This window comes from Capricornis sumatraensis, chromosome 22 (genome assembly GCF_032405125.1).
Source record: "Capricornis sumatraensis isolate serow.1 chromosome 22, serow.2, whole genome shotgun sequence".
Taxonomy (NCBI): domain Eukaryota; kingdom Metazoa; phylum Chordata; class Mammalia; order Artiodactyla; family Bovidae; genus Capricornis; species Capricornis sumatraensis.
Window position 1 is genome coordinate 46,393,865 of NC_091090.1, and position 14,591 is coordinate 46,408,455.

General features: G+C 43.2%; 2 protein-coding genes across 3 annotated transcripts in view; one reads left to right on the forward strand and one right to left on the reverse strand.

The window, feature by feature from the left end:
- The window catches only part of RANBP9 (RAN binding protein 9), a 71,290-nt gene extending 61,920 nt beyond the window's left edge, over positions 1-9,370 (forward strand). Inside the window, exons 13-14 of the mRNA XM_068994097.1 lie at positions 5,986-6,097; positions 8,414-9,370. Of these exons, the coding sequence (XP_068850198.1) occupies positions 5,986-6,097; positions 8,414-8,544 (243 nt within the window). The 3' untranslated portion in view covers positions 8,545-9,370. The remainder of the gene's footprint in view (positions 1-5,985; positions 6,098-8,413) is intronic.
- On the reverse strand, positions 5,426-14,301 carry NOL7 (nucleolar protein 7). Of its 2 annotated transcripts, XM_068994099.1 has the most exons (9): positions 14,026-14,301; positions 13,868-13,928; positions 13,227-13,285; positions 11,800-11,831; positions 11,335-11,416; positions 10,917-11,038; positions 10,758-10,835; positions 10,188-10,293; positions 5,426-5,447 (listed from the first exon to the last, which is right to left on the reverse strand). In XM_068994099.1, exons 1-8 carry the CDS (start codon positions 14,286-14,288, stop codon positions 10,217-10,219), a joined length of 774 nt encoding a protein of 257 aa, XP_068850200.1. In that variant the 5' UTR covers positions 14,289-14,301; the 3' UTR covers positions 5,426-5,447; positions 10,188-10,216. The 2 variants fall into 2 exon arrangements, with proteins under 2 accessions (XP_068850200.1, XP_068850199.1); XM_068994098.1 differs by lacking the exon at positions 5,426-5,447 and having other exon boundaries at positions 10,150-10,293.
- Between the last annotated feature and the right edge of the window lie 290 nt (positions 14,302-14,591).

The following is a 14,591-nucleotide window of genomic DNA, read 5'->3' on the forward strand; positions in this document are numbered from 1 at the left end:
CTTTAGTACAGCACCTGAGTAGGCAGAATGTACCTGTCTAGGAAGGTTCAAGAAGCCACTTTGACACTTCCAGATAAAAAGGCACGCATAACTGGATTTTTCCAGATTGCAAATGTTCATCATTCTATCAGGTTGGTGCAAAAGTAATTGGAGTTTTTCATTGTTGAACTTTGCCATATAATATTGGAATACATTCTTAAATAACTGTGATTATGTTATACATCATTTTAATGCGCATTTCTCACTTTGGTTTTTTTTGCTAATGACTTATTTTAGACTATAGAAATGTTAGATAAAAGGAAAATTGGAGTAATTTTTTTCTTTGAGTTCAAAATGGGTCGTAAAGCAGTGGAGGCAACTTGGAAAACCAACAGCCGCATTTGGCCCAGGAACTGCTAACCAACACACAGTGCAGTGGCGGTTCAAGAAGCCTTGCAAAGAAGACAACAGCCTTGAAGGTGAGGAGTACAGTGGGCCACTGGAAGTTGACAACGACCAGTTGAGAGCCATCATTGAAGCTGTTCCTCTTAAACTACATGAGAAGTTGCCAAAGAGCTCGGTGTTGATCATTCTGTGTTCATTTGGCATATGAAGCAGATTGGAAAGGTGAAAAAGCTTGAAAAGCAGGTGCCTCTTGAGCTGACCGATAATCAAAAAAATTGTCATTTTGAACTGTCATCCTCTCTTACTGTACTAAGCAATGAACCATTTCTCGATCAAATTGTGACATGTGACAAAAAGTGGGTTTTATATAGACAGCTGGTGACAACCAGTTCAGTGCTTGGACCAAGAAGAAGCTCCAAAGCACTTCCGAAAGCCAACTTGCCCCAAATAAAGGTCCTGGTCACTGTTTGGTGGTTGCTGCCCATCTGATCCACTGCAGCTTTCTGAGTCCTGGTGAAACTGGTACATCTGAGAGGTATGCTCAGCAAATCAATGAGATGCACCAAAAACTGCCACGCCTGCAGCTGACATTGGTCAACAGAATGGGCCCAATTCTTCTCTGTGACAACGCCGGACCAGGTTGCACAACTTACACTTCAAAAGTTGAACAAGTTTGGATACAAAGTTTTGCCTCATCTGCCGTATTCACCTGACCTCTTGCCAACCAGCTACCACATCAAGCACCACAACAACTTTTTGCAGGGAAAATGCTTCCTCAACCAGCAGGAGGCAGAAAATGCTTTCCAAGAATTAGTCGAATCCCAAAGCATGGATTTTTATGCTACAGGAATAAACAGGCTTAATTCTCGATGGCAAAAATGTGTTGATTGTAATGGTTCCTATTTTGATTAATAAAGATGTGTTTGAGCCTCGTTATAATGATTTAAAATACACCATCCGAACCAGCAGTTACTTTTGTATCAACCTAATACAACTTTGTAAAATCTTTTCAGCTATCAACAGTGCTAAGAAGCTTACTTCTCAGGCTTTATTATTACTTCGTGTATCCAGAGCTATCCATCTGGGAAACTTCCTTACTAGGTACTGGGTTGTTTTAGGGCAGTGGTTCTCATCCTTTTTGGTATCTAAACCCTTTAAAACCGATTAAAGATTCCCAAAGGGCTTTTGTTTGTATGAGTTATATTTATTGATTTTTCTCTACTAGAAGTTAAAAAAAAACCTCACTCACTTTAACAAATCGTTACATGGGTATTTTTCATAGAAGTGTTACTTAATCTTTCTAAAATAAAACAATGAGAAGAGAGTGGCATTGCTTTACATTTTTGTAAATCTCTTTAATGCCAGGTTTAATAAAAGGAAAGCTGGATTCTCGTCCTTGCTTCTGCATTCAGTCTTTCATGAACTCACACATCATGTCACCTCTGGAAAGCCCCACTGGGAGAGCTGTGAGGGAATAGGAGTGAGAAAAGAGCCAGGACTATTTTAATTTAGTATCATGAAAATAGTTTGGACCTCACAAGAGCCCATGAAAGGGTCTTGGACCCCATTTGTCCCTGGAGAGAACTGATGTTTTAGGAGATATTTTGGAGACAGGGAATGTTTTTTTAAAAAGAACTCGTAGACCTTTTTACACTATATCATGTGTTTTCTTGTTAAAACTTTATGCTAATTGAGTATCATTTTATGTAGTCCCTTTGAAAATTTAACATTTCACTCCGTGGCTTATTCTCTGATTGTAATTTGTGTGAAGCACAGAAAAGGGCATTACATGGCCTGTTCTCGGAGATACTCCTGGATTATATGTTGAATGAAGTGAAGTGGTAATTTATCATCTAAGGAACGCGGATGGCTTTGATTTTGCACCTCTGACCTTTGTGCAGATGCTGACTACTGTCTCAGCATTCTGAGCTGCTTCTCACCCTCCCCAGGCTTAATCTCCTCCCAGGTAGATCAAGTGACTGGCCCAGGGGTGTCTCAGCACCTGGGGGACAGTGCTGGGGGATTTGTGTTGGAGGGGGACACAGAGAAGACTTTGGTTTGCCTTGGTTAAGAAGCATTAGAAATTAGTGCTTTTTTTTTCTTCACTTCAGGTCATGGGTAGCTGAAGTGGGCGTTTTTATCTTTTTTTTTTTTTTAATTTGCACAAGCTTCTGAAGCATATATACGTATGTAGAGAGAGACGGAATTAGTAAAAGCTGAGGTGAGGTTTTCCTAAGTGATCATAGGGCGCCTGGGTGTTCTGCTTCTCCTCAGTCATGGAGTAGCAGGCACACGGCGGACCCCTGGAGTAGCCACCCCGCTGGGCTGAAAACGGGTTGGGGGTCCCTGCTGCACCCGGGCTCGCTTGACCTTTTTCTCATTTTCTCAGTCCTTTCCTGTCTTCCTGTTGTCTTTGTTTTTCTTGCTTACTTGCCTGAGTGCCAGTGGCTCCCGAGAGAGCGCCCTAAATTGTTCAGCAGCTGTGTATTGAACCTTGCAGAGCGGAGGGTCAAGCTGGAGGGCTGGGTGGGTCAGGTTAGAATACGCAGCCCCAGTCTGCAAGTGGCTCTTAATCTAGTAACTGAAGCAGAAATTGAATCATTTAGGCGCATCCTACTTAGAAACTGCTACTGATTTTAAGCCAAATATAAGTACGGTTTGAGAATCCTACCTAAATGTCGTATTTCCCTCAGAAATTATTTCCACTGAGGTAAATTTTTTCTAAAATAAAAAGTAACCCATAATACCACGATCTTTTACAGGTATTTTCAGTTTTCTGTCTTAAATGCCTGGGCATTTTATCTGGTTGGTAATTGTGGTTATCCTATTTTGTGTTGTCCTTACTGTCATAAAAATGTATTTCCAGCTCCCAGGTGGTGCTAGTGGTAAAGAACCAGGCTGCCAGTGCAGGAATCACGGGTTCAGTCCTGGGGTCCGGAAGAGGCCCTGGAGGAGGGCATGGCAACCCACTCCAGTCCTCTTGCCTGGAGACTCCCAGGGACAGGGGAGCCTGGCGGGCTACAGCCCTTGGGGCCCCAGAGAGTCGGGACACGGCTGAGTGACTAACAGCTCCTATAGCTGCACTGGAAAAAATGGGAGTTTTCTAGGGTGTTTCAGGATCTAAGCTCATACCCCTGGCTCCCACCATCCAGGGCTTTTCTCTCCTCTCAGCCTGTGTCTCCGGCTGCTGCTTGTGACACAGTACACTCTGTTAGCAAGCAGTACCCGGCGTGCCACTGCTCACATGTCTGCCTTCCTCCCAGGACTGTGAGTCCTTACAACAGTGACGAGGCCCTGGTGATCCCCGTCTTCGTCCAAGAAATACTTGTTCAACTGTACTGAAAATACTGGGCCAAGATCTTAGACTTTTTTGCTTGTAATATTTAGATTGGTAATTGAAAGAAACTGTTTTTACTAAAAGAAGTACAGGAAGTACTAGCTGTGGTGGTAACCTCTCACGGCCTCAGTTTGCTTCTAAGGTGGGCATAAACATCTGGCTCCCAAGGTTATTGTGAGGATTAAATAAGATGGTTCACGTTAGCCCTTGAAACACTTCCTTGCACAGTGTTAGCGCACAATAAGTTACTACCATCACGATCTTTTTCTGTTAATATTTTAAATACCAGGAGGTGTAGACAGAATGGTCTTGATGGGAGATTTGGAACTGCAGCATCCCACCTTTCGGGGAGCAAGTCAGGATGTAGATTCAGGAGCATAGTCTTGTGCTTAAAGTTTTATGTAGCGATTATTCCTTGGACAGATTCTTCAGTCTTTTAAAATTTATCTGCACTATAGGGATCACAAAGACTTAGACACAACTGAGCAACTGAACGGAGCTGAAGTGTGCTATAGGGGTGGCACGTCATGAGATGGATGTGGGTGAATTAAGTCTTGAGCAAAGCTCAGTCCTTAGAAATAGTGATTGATCAGTTAGCTTCACAGGATATTGGTACTTTCTCCATGAATAAATTTGGATTGGGAGAGAACCAGAATCTAGTAGCTTTGTGGGATGCAAAAGATATCTTAAGTACTGTTAAGCCCGTCTTGCAATCAACAGGTTTATGAGCCTTTTTTTTTTCACCCCTTTGTATCCAGCATCTTGAGGACTGCAGGGGAACAATAGTATAAGTTGTTCAAAGAACTTTCATTAATAGGTGGGGCAAGAGGTCTAATGTGAATGAAATGCTCAGCCGTGTAGGACAGTGGATGGGGGAGCCTAATGTATTCCTGTTGTCAACCCCAGACTGCACAGCTCTGCTTAATGGGCAGCTCTTTTCTAGTCGCCACAACACAGAGGCCAATTCAGATGAGAAAGGACAAGGTCAGACTTGACCAGGAAACCTTTTCCCACTAGCAAGATGACTCAAGGGATGCTGGCGCAGTTCACCTGGGAAGAGAGTATTCTTCGGGAATGTGTCTTCCACATCTCAGGGACCGGCATTCTGAGTGTTGTTACTGAACTCACTGATCGCGTTTCCTCAGCGCTTCTCCACGTACCCCATGTGAACTAGGAAGGTGTCCTATGTCTAACTGTCTATATCTGCATCATCATATTATTCTGGATTGGGGTGTTGATTTCTGGCAAAACAGTAATTTATCATTCATTGAAAGGTTAGCGTGAACTGACATGGCTAATTTCTTGAGCTCAGTGAGTCCTCATAAACTGAAATAGGACCTCTTATAATCTCTGTGATGTCGGGGGAGGAGGGGTTGCGCTGAGTCGTGTCTGACTCTGCAGCTCCATGGACTGTATCCCTCCAGGCTCCTCTGTCCTTGGAATTATCCCAGCAAGTATACAGGTTGCCATTTCCTCCTCTGGGGGATCTTCCTGACCCAGGGATTGAACCTGCAGCCTGTGGCTCCTGCGCTGGCAAGCAGATTCTTTACCACTGAGCCACCTGGGAAGCCCAATCCCCGTTATACAGATGATGAAACTGATACTTAGGAAAGTGGTTCTTGCCAAAGGCTACACGGGTGATGCAGCTCCACTTGAGGCCAACGTCTGAAACCGTCGTAGTTCCATCCGTAGTTCTATCCTCCCACCGAAAGACAAGAGCCATCACCTGAAAAGAATGCTGGATGTCAGTTGCTTCAGGAGGGGCAGTCTGAAGGTGGTTGGGACGCCTGAGTGTTCCTGAAGGGGAGCTAGTTGTTTTGATCGCTGAGTTTGAGAAGACGTCCAGTAAGATGTGTCCAGTTTCCCCCATCTATTTTTTTTAAAAAATATATGGCAGGTCATATCCTTTTAATGTCACATTCCTATCAGTGGTCATTAATTATAGAGCATCTGAATGTTTTGTCTTTAACTTAAACAGTAGTAGCCCATTCCACAAGAATGAGTTTTTTCCATTTTATTTCTGTCCTGTATGTTTTGTAGGTGTAAGTGGTGGATGGTGAAAATGGCTGTTTGTAAAAAACAGGAAAACAGATTAGACTTTGCTGCATAATCTAGTTGTTAAAAAACAGTCTCAGATCACAGGGGTAAATGAGTTGAAGTGTTAATTCAGTGCCTTAAGGTTGTATTTTACCTGTTTCTCAAGTTGAAGCCATAGTGAGCAGACACTGAACTATCTGACTTAATCAACTTGCTGTTTTCAACAGGATGCATTCAGTTTACTAGCCTATTCAGATCCTTGGAACAGCCCAGTTGGAAATCAGCTTGACCCAATTCAGAGAGAACCTGTGTGCTCAGCTCTTAACAGTGCAATATTAGGTAAGTGAAGCCAGAAAGCACAGCTTCAACTAGTCTCTTGAGTATTTGAGACAGTATTTCTGCTGGCATTTATCCTTTGGTAAAATCTTGAGGAAAATGTTTTCTACATTAAAAAAAAAAATTACCTCACAGTATAGAAAAATTCCTGTTATCTCAGTCCCAGATTAGATAGATTCCAATGGAATAAAAACAGTACATTGGGGTGTATCTTGTGATACAAGAAAACAAGTCTGGAAAACAAGTGTCTGTGTGAATGTGGACACAGCATTCCTGGCCTGAATCACTCGGGGCCTCCAGGGGGCTTTTCAGTGCTGTCAGTCCCAGCTCTTGGAGACGCAGGCTATTTGCATTAAAGATTTAACTACATGCCCTTAGCAAGTGAAAAAGGGTGTGGGGGGGGGGGCAGCAGTACGTAGGCTTAGCCAGGGGGAGCCCACAGTGGGAAACGGGACTTGCTGTCCCGACTGGTGGCCATTCCTTGTGAGCAGAGTGCGGTGCTTATAAACTGAACAGATGCTCTTTAAATGAATTCAGTAACTGCATGTTTTATGCATTTATATATAAACTACATGCTGCTGCTGCTGCTGCTAAGTCACTTCAGTCATGCCCGACTCTGTGCGACCCCATAGACGGCAACCCACCAGGCTCCCCCATCCCTGGGATTCTCCAGGCAAGAACACTGGAATGGGTTGCCATTTCCTTCTCCAATGCATGAAAATGAAAAGTGAAAGTGAAGTCGCTCAGTTGTATCCAACTCTTAGTGACCCCCATGAACTGCAGCCCACCAGGCTCCTCCGTCCATAGGATTTTCCAGGCAAGAGTACCAGAGTGGGGGTGTCATTGCCTTCTCCAATATAAGCTACATAGGGTTGATTATTTACATAAAACGACATTTTAACACCTGGGCATTTTTTTCAAAGGGAATTTGGATGAGAGTGACTTTTCACCTTCCATTTTAGAATGTAATTCGTCAAGAAAAATGGGAGCTACCAGTTTAAAGTCTGTTGTGTGCTGTTTGGCCATTAGGCTTGGGAGCTTTGAGGAACATGTGAGACACTCTTAGATGAGGGCCGTGCACACATTCAGTGTGCAGGCAGGAGACTGGAGCCAAAGCCAGGGGAGCGATTTAGAGTTCTGACATTGGGGCCTTATTTCTTTTCTCTGATAAAGTTCATTATTAATTGTGTTGTGGCTTAATAGTGAAGTTTTGGCATAGGAATTGGTATTGTTATAATTTTCTCACATTTAGAATTTGTATATAATGATGTGAACTTTCTTTGGTTAATATGTTGCTTTGGTTATTCAAAATTAATTTAGTTCTGATAAAAAATAAGTGTACTCAGTAGCAGTGCTAGAATTGTAGGGCAAATTTTAGTTTACTGTAACTGTCTTTTTGAAATGACTACATTATAGGTAATCATGAAGTCCTAATTGCTTTGTATCTGGGTAATGCTCAGATTCAGAATTTTTGAAGAAAAGTGACCAGTTTTCATGTGACAGTTAAGAATCTTATGTTCTCCAGGGGAATTAAAATTTCAAGTAGTCAATTGCTTAGGACCATTATCCAGGAGATATATATATAGTCTTATATATTGTGCCCTAAATTATGTAGTTCAACTATAAATAGTGCTTAAATTTATTAACTATATATAATTCCTGCCAAAGGAATGACCAGACTTAAACTGCTGTGGGTGTATGTGTGCGTATTTGTATACTGTGCTGTATTGTAGAGCTTCATGTCTCAATGGGGCTTCAAGTTACATTACTGTATGTGATGCCTGCAAGTTTTGTATTCCAAAAAAAATCTAAAGGACAGTTATAACTGATGTGCCTCCCTTGGCCAAAAGAAAAGTGTAACAATGTGCTTACCAACCCAAATAGCATTCACCACTGTGCCCTGGAGAGGAGTAGGTGGCCTCTGTTGGGCCGTATCCCCAGAAAGATGAAGAATCCATCAGTAAAACTTTACTGAAAGCCTGGTGCCTTTTTCTCTGGTAATGTCAACATTAGATAAACATTAGCTAAGAAATTACATCATTCCCATCATAGTAAATATGGAAGTAAAAGTTTTTGAATATCTAACAGTCTTAGTTCTGCAAGAATTTACTACTACTTGAAAACCCAGTGACCATATAGTACCTTGTCAAAGTAATGTCCAAGGTATTGTTTGCTTAAAAACCACCTTTGCTACTTAGCTCGTTAAGTGCAGTACAGGCATTGGTAATTTTGTAAGCAATGCAGTATTTTCCTGATTGAGAGATGCTGTTTAAAATGTCTTGCTAATTGGCGTTTCCACTTTTAATCATTTTTCCTCAGAAACCCACAATCTGCCAAAGCAACCTCCACTCGCCCTAGCCATGGGACAGGCCACCCAGTGTCTGGGACTGATGGCTCGATCAGGAATCGGATCCTGTGCTTTTGCCACAGTGGACGACTACCTACATTAGCTATGCATTTTCGGAGCTCACACTTACATTGCGGCATATAGACGACATGGAAGTAGACCAGCTCTGCTGATCTGAAACTTAGATTTTTTTAATTATGTACTGGGGACAGGTTTTTGTCGCTTTACATTGCTTCCTAGTTTACAGCATGATGCAAACGATTTTCTAACTTAGTGTTAGGAGCAATTATTTTCCATCTTTAGCCTCTTAGTTGTCTAAGAGTTAAATATTACTGAATTCCAGACATTCAAATTGATCATCACAAATCCTCTAAAACAATTACCTAAAAGAAACCAAAAAGTCCTGCCTTCATTGTTCGGGGGAGAGAGGGGGGAAGGAAACGGAATAAGTTGTGTTTGTGTTAGCATGTGGGTGATGTAAACTTCAAATTGGGAGGTATTCTGACCCCCGCTCCCATATAAGCATTCAATCAGTGTAACTTGCAAAATGCATAAACATCTGACAGTTTGAATTTATAGTGTTGATGGAAGAAATCATTTTTAATGTGTACTGTAAAACTTGAAATACTCAGGAGCTGAGTGAATATGTTTGTTGCTACTTACAATCCCGACCTGTTAGTCCCAGTAGTTTTGTTTTAACATGGTCTTTCTCAACTTTGTTTCCTGTTTAACTACAGATAACTTCTGTTGTAGACTCACAAGTTGAACTGTTGTATTATAACAGTATTACATGTCAACAGTGTGGTTATGACCTTTATTTATATAAAAACCAAATATTTAGTCAATTTACTGTGTCTTAATTTAATCTTTGTACACCTTCCATTTTTAAGTGCTTAAAATGAGTACTATATTGCAATAAAAATGTAGTGATATAATTAACCAGCCATTAAAAATTTACTTCTACAGATACCAGAGTGTCAATTGAATTTATACATTAGGTACTTGCATACTTATGATTAATATAAAGTTAGAACAAGTAAAATGAGTGGTTGCTACTATAAATCTGAGCTCTGCAACCCAAGACTGCCTTGCATTTACTGGCCTCCCTGGATCAGGACCAAACCTGATGCTATAGATGATGCAAAAGCAGGGAGTCGATCTTATTTTCATGATCATCGTATGGCGTGTGACTTGCCAGTTTTAAAGCAAACCCCCAAACTGGTTAAAAGTAAAATATAAACAAGCTCTTCAACAGAATGACCATACCCTTTGGTTTGGCAAAGGTGTCTGTTGGCTGTACACTGAGTCTTAAACCTTCTTTTAAAAGAACAGATTATCTACGCTTGGATACTGCACTGTTCCACATATCCTGTGAGAGTCTCATCAGTGGCACCAAAATACCTGAGACAAACACATCCGAGAGCTTCAGTGAGAGACTTTTACTGCCATACCGGGGGTGGGGGTTGGATGGGCGGTAGCAGAGGTGCCCTCCTGGTGTGGGTACTGCTTGTGGTCAATAAAATGGAAAAACAGGGAAAAAAAGGAAAACAAGTCCTTTTAAACTGCTGTTTCCAGGATGCTCAAAGACTAGGAGACACAGTTATACACCAGGTGGATGAAGTGTGACTAGGTACTGCCCCTAAGAGACTTGAGATTTTTAAAATGACTCTTCAGAAGGATTTATAAGTGATTTATTTTTTTTCCCAGAAAAATTACATTCTTTAAATAACTAAGTTCTATACATACAAAGTACTTGTTCTTCATCTAGCTTTGATTTATGTCTTAGGAGTTTTCATCTTTCTGATCATCCAACGTTTGGTAAACCTCTTGGCATTTTGTTTTCTCTGAGATCCTAGAATAAAAAGTTTTGTGCAGTTAAGAATAAATAAAATTCCCAAGAAACAATTCACAAATTTTCTACATAATTAAAATTTGCTATATGTACACATATACTGGGCTTTCCTGGTGGCTCAATGGTAGAAGAATCTCACTGCAATGCCAGAGACATGAGTTCAATCCCTGGGTTGGGAAGATCCCCTGGTGGAGGGCATGGCAACCCACTCCAGTGTTCTTGCCTGGAGAATCCCATGGACAGAGGAGCCTGGCGGGCTACAGGCCCTGGGGTCACAAGAGGTGGACACAGCTGAGCACACATGCACATATATACTACACTGACCTGCTCTCTAAGCAACTTTAAAACAGTAACAGAAGCCACTTAAGAAAAAAAGATACTTCATGATTATTTACCAGCTCCTTAACAAGAAACATTGTTCAATATATAAAACTCAGATTCAAAGGAATAAAGCCAAATCTTACCCCAAGTATTATTCAAAAACTGGGCTGCAGCCTTTTTCATCGGTAACCTCTTGTTTTCAAGAGACAGGAACTTGTTTACTAGGAAAGAGGATTATTTGTCATTTTTTGGTTTAATTCACAGTTAGAAAAGGAAGAAAAAACAGTCTGTAAGGAAATTACCAGTAGTTCTGTTGGTTCCAGGACCATATAAACAATTTTGTATGAAGGCTTTGGCAGCTTCTTGCCTTGAATCTCTCAAATCTTGATCTTTTAGCCTTACAGCCATGTAGCTTTTATTCTGGCTGGTGATCAATACAAAAGGTAAAAATGAGGCCATACTTATTTTCAAAGTATTTCTGTTAGTTGATTCAAATAGTGGAGAAAAATCCCCAAATCCTAATTTTGTGTAAGCACAGGTTAGATGATAAAATTACAGGGCCATTTTACAACTAACGTTTACATTTTAGTAGAGCAAATACTTTTAAATATAAATACCCAAAATTTCCCACAGAGGATCCAATCTGAAACCGATACTAATTGAGCTAATACCCCCCTCAAAGGTCACCTCTACATCCTACACAGAAAGACGACTTCTTACCCAACAGTCTGTACTTTCTGCACTTTAGCTTTCTTAGAGTCACTTCCTTTCTCTTGTTCTTCATTTTTCTTTTGCAAATTAACTAAAAAATTGAGTTAATATTTCTCATTAGCATTTGTGCACAAATAAGTCAAGACTATATGCTGGAGTTTACTTTAAATAACCACTACACACCAATGAGTATGTGACAGTACAAAATAAGCTAAAATTTAAGACTCTGTGCTCCCAGTGCAGGGGGCTTAGGTTCCGTCCCTACTGGGAGAACTGGATCCCACAGGCCAAGACTAACAGATGTGCATGCCACAACTAAGACCCGGCAGAGCCAAATAAATTATTTTTTTGAAAAAAGAAACAAGCTAAAGCCCACCAGGCCTGTTCCCATGCTCCTTCTCAGGGTCAACAACATTTGCAAATACCAGCAAATGCCCTTGACACTTAATAAGAGGTTACGTAAATAGTTCATACCTTCTTTCAACTTTCCCGGTGATTTCTTCACACTAAGGAAGGACAAGCAAAACACTGATTGGGATAGCAGAGAGCAACGATGACTCAGGTTACCACAAAATTTCAGCTGGTTTTACAAATAAGATAACCCTCTTTTACTACCACCATTCTCAATTTTTACTGAGCATCCTTAAAGTCACTCCCCAATGCACTGTCAACAACTCCCAATCAACAAACTATACTAGGCTTGTAGGATCAGAATTTAAAATCTGAAAGTATATTAGCAGGCTTCCAAAGAAGCAGATTGTTGTGGTTGATGGAGTAAAAAGTATTTAAGAATTATGTAATACAGTATTTGAAACATGAAGTGAAAGGTGGTAGGCCTGCCTCACTTTATGTGGAGACAGCTGAAAGGATTAATTGAACACTTCAGACACAAGAATGGAGACAAACAATGGTAGTCTCAAGAAGTGTGGTCTAATGGAGAATCAAAGGCCAGAACACAATGAGATGTCTATACAGAAGTGGAAAAGCTAATCGGCTGGAGCAGTGATGGGGTAGAGGGAATAAGAAGGGACAGGTGACAACTTGGTTTTCAAAGATGAAAGGGACTTTGCCACCATGATGTATTCAGAAACTGAGTAACTTTGGAAAAGTTCTCCTACGGAAAAAGAACCACTGTTCTAGCAGGGCTAAGCTAAATTGAAAGCAAAAAGAGGAGACAAAGGGGAACAGGAAAAAAAATAGCAAATACTTAATCTAAACTTAGTACAGTATAGAACCTGATGCCATAGCACAGAGGAGAAAGGGGAACTTTAAACATACGGTGGATGGCAAAGCTACTAAATGAAAAGGGGAACAAGGAGAGGAAAATTATGTGGCTCAGATGGTAAAGCGTCTGCCTACAATGCAGGAGTCCCAGGGTCGATCCCTGGGTCGGGAAGATACCCCAGAGAAGGAAATGGCAACCCACTCCAGTACTCTTGCCTGGAAAACCCCATGGAAACAGTCCACAGGGGCACAAAGAGTTGGACAGGACTGAGTGACTTCACTTTAACAAGGAGGGAGAAGTAGGTAAGGCAAGCACGGGACAAGCTGAGTTTTAGGAGCCTATGGATAACAGACTAGTACTCCACACCCCACTAAAGGATGAACTTCAAAACACTGTTTTATTCACACCATCTATCCTGCCCCTAGCACACTGACATACTGTAGGAACTCACTGAGATCAGCAACTCAGAAGCTAGAGTTACCCATGCGAACAACAAAAATAAACAGCCACAGATGGAAAATAAGTGGAACATTTCCCTCCACCTGTCCCACCAAATTCAAGTATCTCCTGGGTAGCTTGTTAATTTAAACTTTAAAACTTGAGTTCAGACAAATGTACCAAGACAGCATTGAAACACTGCATGTAAACAAGTAATAAAACCAGATCCACCACTTACCTAGTCTGTGAAGCTGTAGTTAACTTCTCTAGAATAGTATCTGGAAGGAGTTTTCTTTTCTTAAAGACGTTAAAAAAAAAAAATCATAAAAAGTAAGCAACAGGACAACATGCCCTGAAGTGCTCTTGAAGTTACCATTTTAAGGATAGCCTTACCTCTAGGCAAATAAATGATCCGAACACTGCCCTCCACTACCTGTGAGCTGTGGGAAGACTCAGAGCCTACTCCCACTTCACTTGGAAGACGTGAAGGCTGGAAAGAGTGCCCGGTTTATTCTAACCCTCGGGTCACGTTATACACCGAGGGCAATTCACAGTCACGTCCACCTGCGGCCAATCTCCGGAACAGCAGAGCGCGAACCAAGCATCCTCTGCACAGCCCTCCGTTTACGCAGCGCTGCCTCCACACAGCGACCCAGGTTCACATAAACCACCTCCGCCGCGCGTCAGAGGTGGGTCTGGCTCTACTTCACCTCTTCCCGACCCTATTCTGAATCGGTGGACGGCGAGGAGCACTAGCACGCGGATGTCAGTGCTGTCGGAAGAGACCACCGGCGGCTGTCCTCCGCCCCGGACCCCAGCAGCCTTGAACTCTGCCCCGAGCCGGCCCGTGAAACTCCCCCCTCTTTGCAAACCTCTAACCTTCTGTTCAATGAACAGTTCCTCGCGCCGTTTCCTCTTCTCCTTCAGAAGCGCTCTGTCCCTGGAAGAGACCGCGACGAGTCAGGGTGGGCGGAAAAGAGAAAGGGGACGGTTAGGCGGCGCTTCCCGCCCCCGGCCCGGCCCCCCGGGCTCCGAACCTGCGCACCGTCTCCCGAACTCGCCGCTCCTCCTCCTTCGCTTCGGCCTGGGCGCTGGCGAAAGTCAGCTCCTCCGGGGCCTCGTCGTCGATTTCGTCGTCCCCCTCCTCGTCTTCCTCCAGCGGCTCGGCGGCCGCGCCGCTGCTGGGCTGCCCGAGCAGCAGCCCGTGCCCCGCCTCCTCTTCGGAGGCGGGCTGGCCCTCGTCCACCATCGCCGAGGCCGATGCCGGGGCGCGGGAGGCGCGCGGACGGAGCTGCACCATGACCCGAGCTGCGGGGACTCGGCGGCCGTCTTGACCTCTGACCCGGAAGCCTCACGAACACGGTGAGTGACGCAAAAGACAGGAGCGGCCGGGGCTCTGCCGCCCTCTGCAGGTTCGGAGGCCCCACTGCGCGGTACGGAGGCGCATGCGCAGAGCCGGGACGGGGGGCGTGGCCTAAGGAAAGCTCCGGGAGTTCCCTTCCACACCGCCCGGAGCCTGCGCGCGGCGGGCCAGGATGCCCGGTCTCCGCCCACGGTTACGAGAGCCGGTGGACTTGGGGGCTTGTGTCCAGGCAGGGCCGAT

Bases quoted from the DNA above. Each gene is read 5' to 3' on its own strand.
- NOL7 (XM_068994099.1), bottom strand. From the start codon at position 14,288: ATGGTGCAGCTCCGTCCGCGCGCCTCCCGCGCCCCGGCATCGGCCTCG. The intron at 11,039-11,334 runs GTAAGAAGTCGT...ATTGATCACCAG, and splicing joins CAGAAAGTACAGACTGTTGG to CCAGAATAAAAGCTACATGG. The intron at 10,836-10,916 runs GTAATTTCCTTA...CCTCTTTCCTAG, and splicing joins TGGAACCAACAGAACTACTG to TAAACAAGTTCCTGTCTCTT.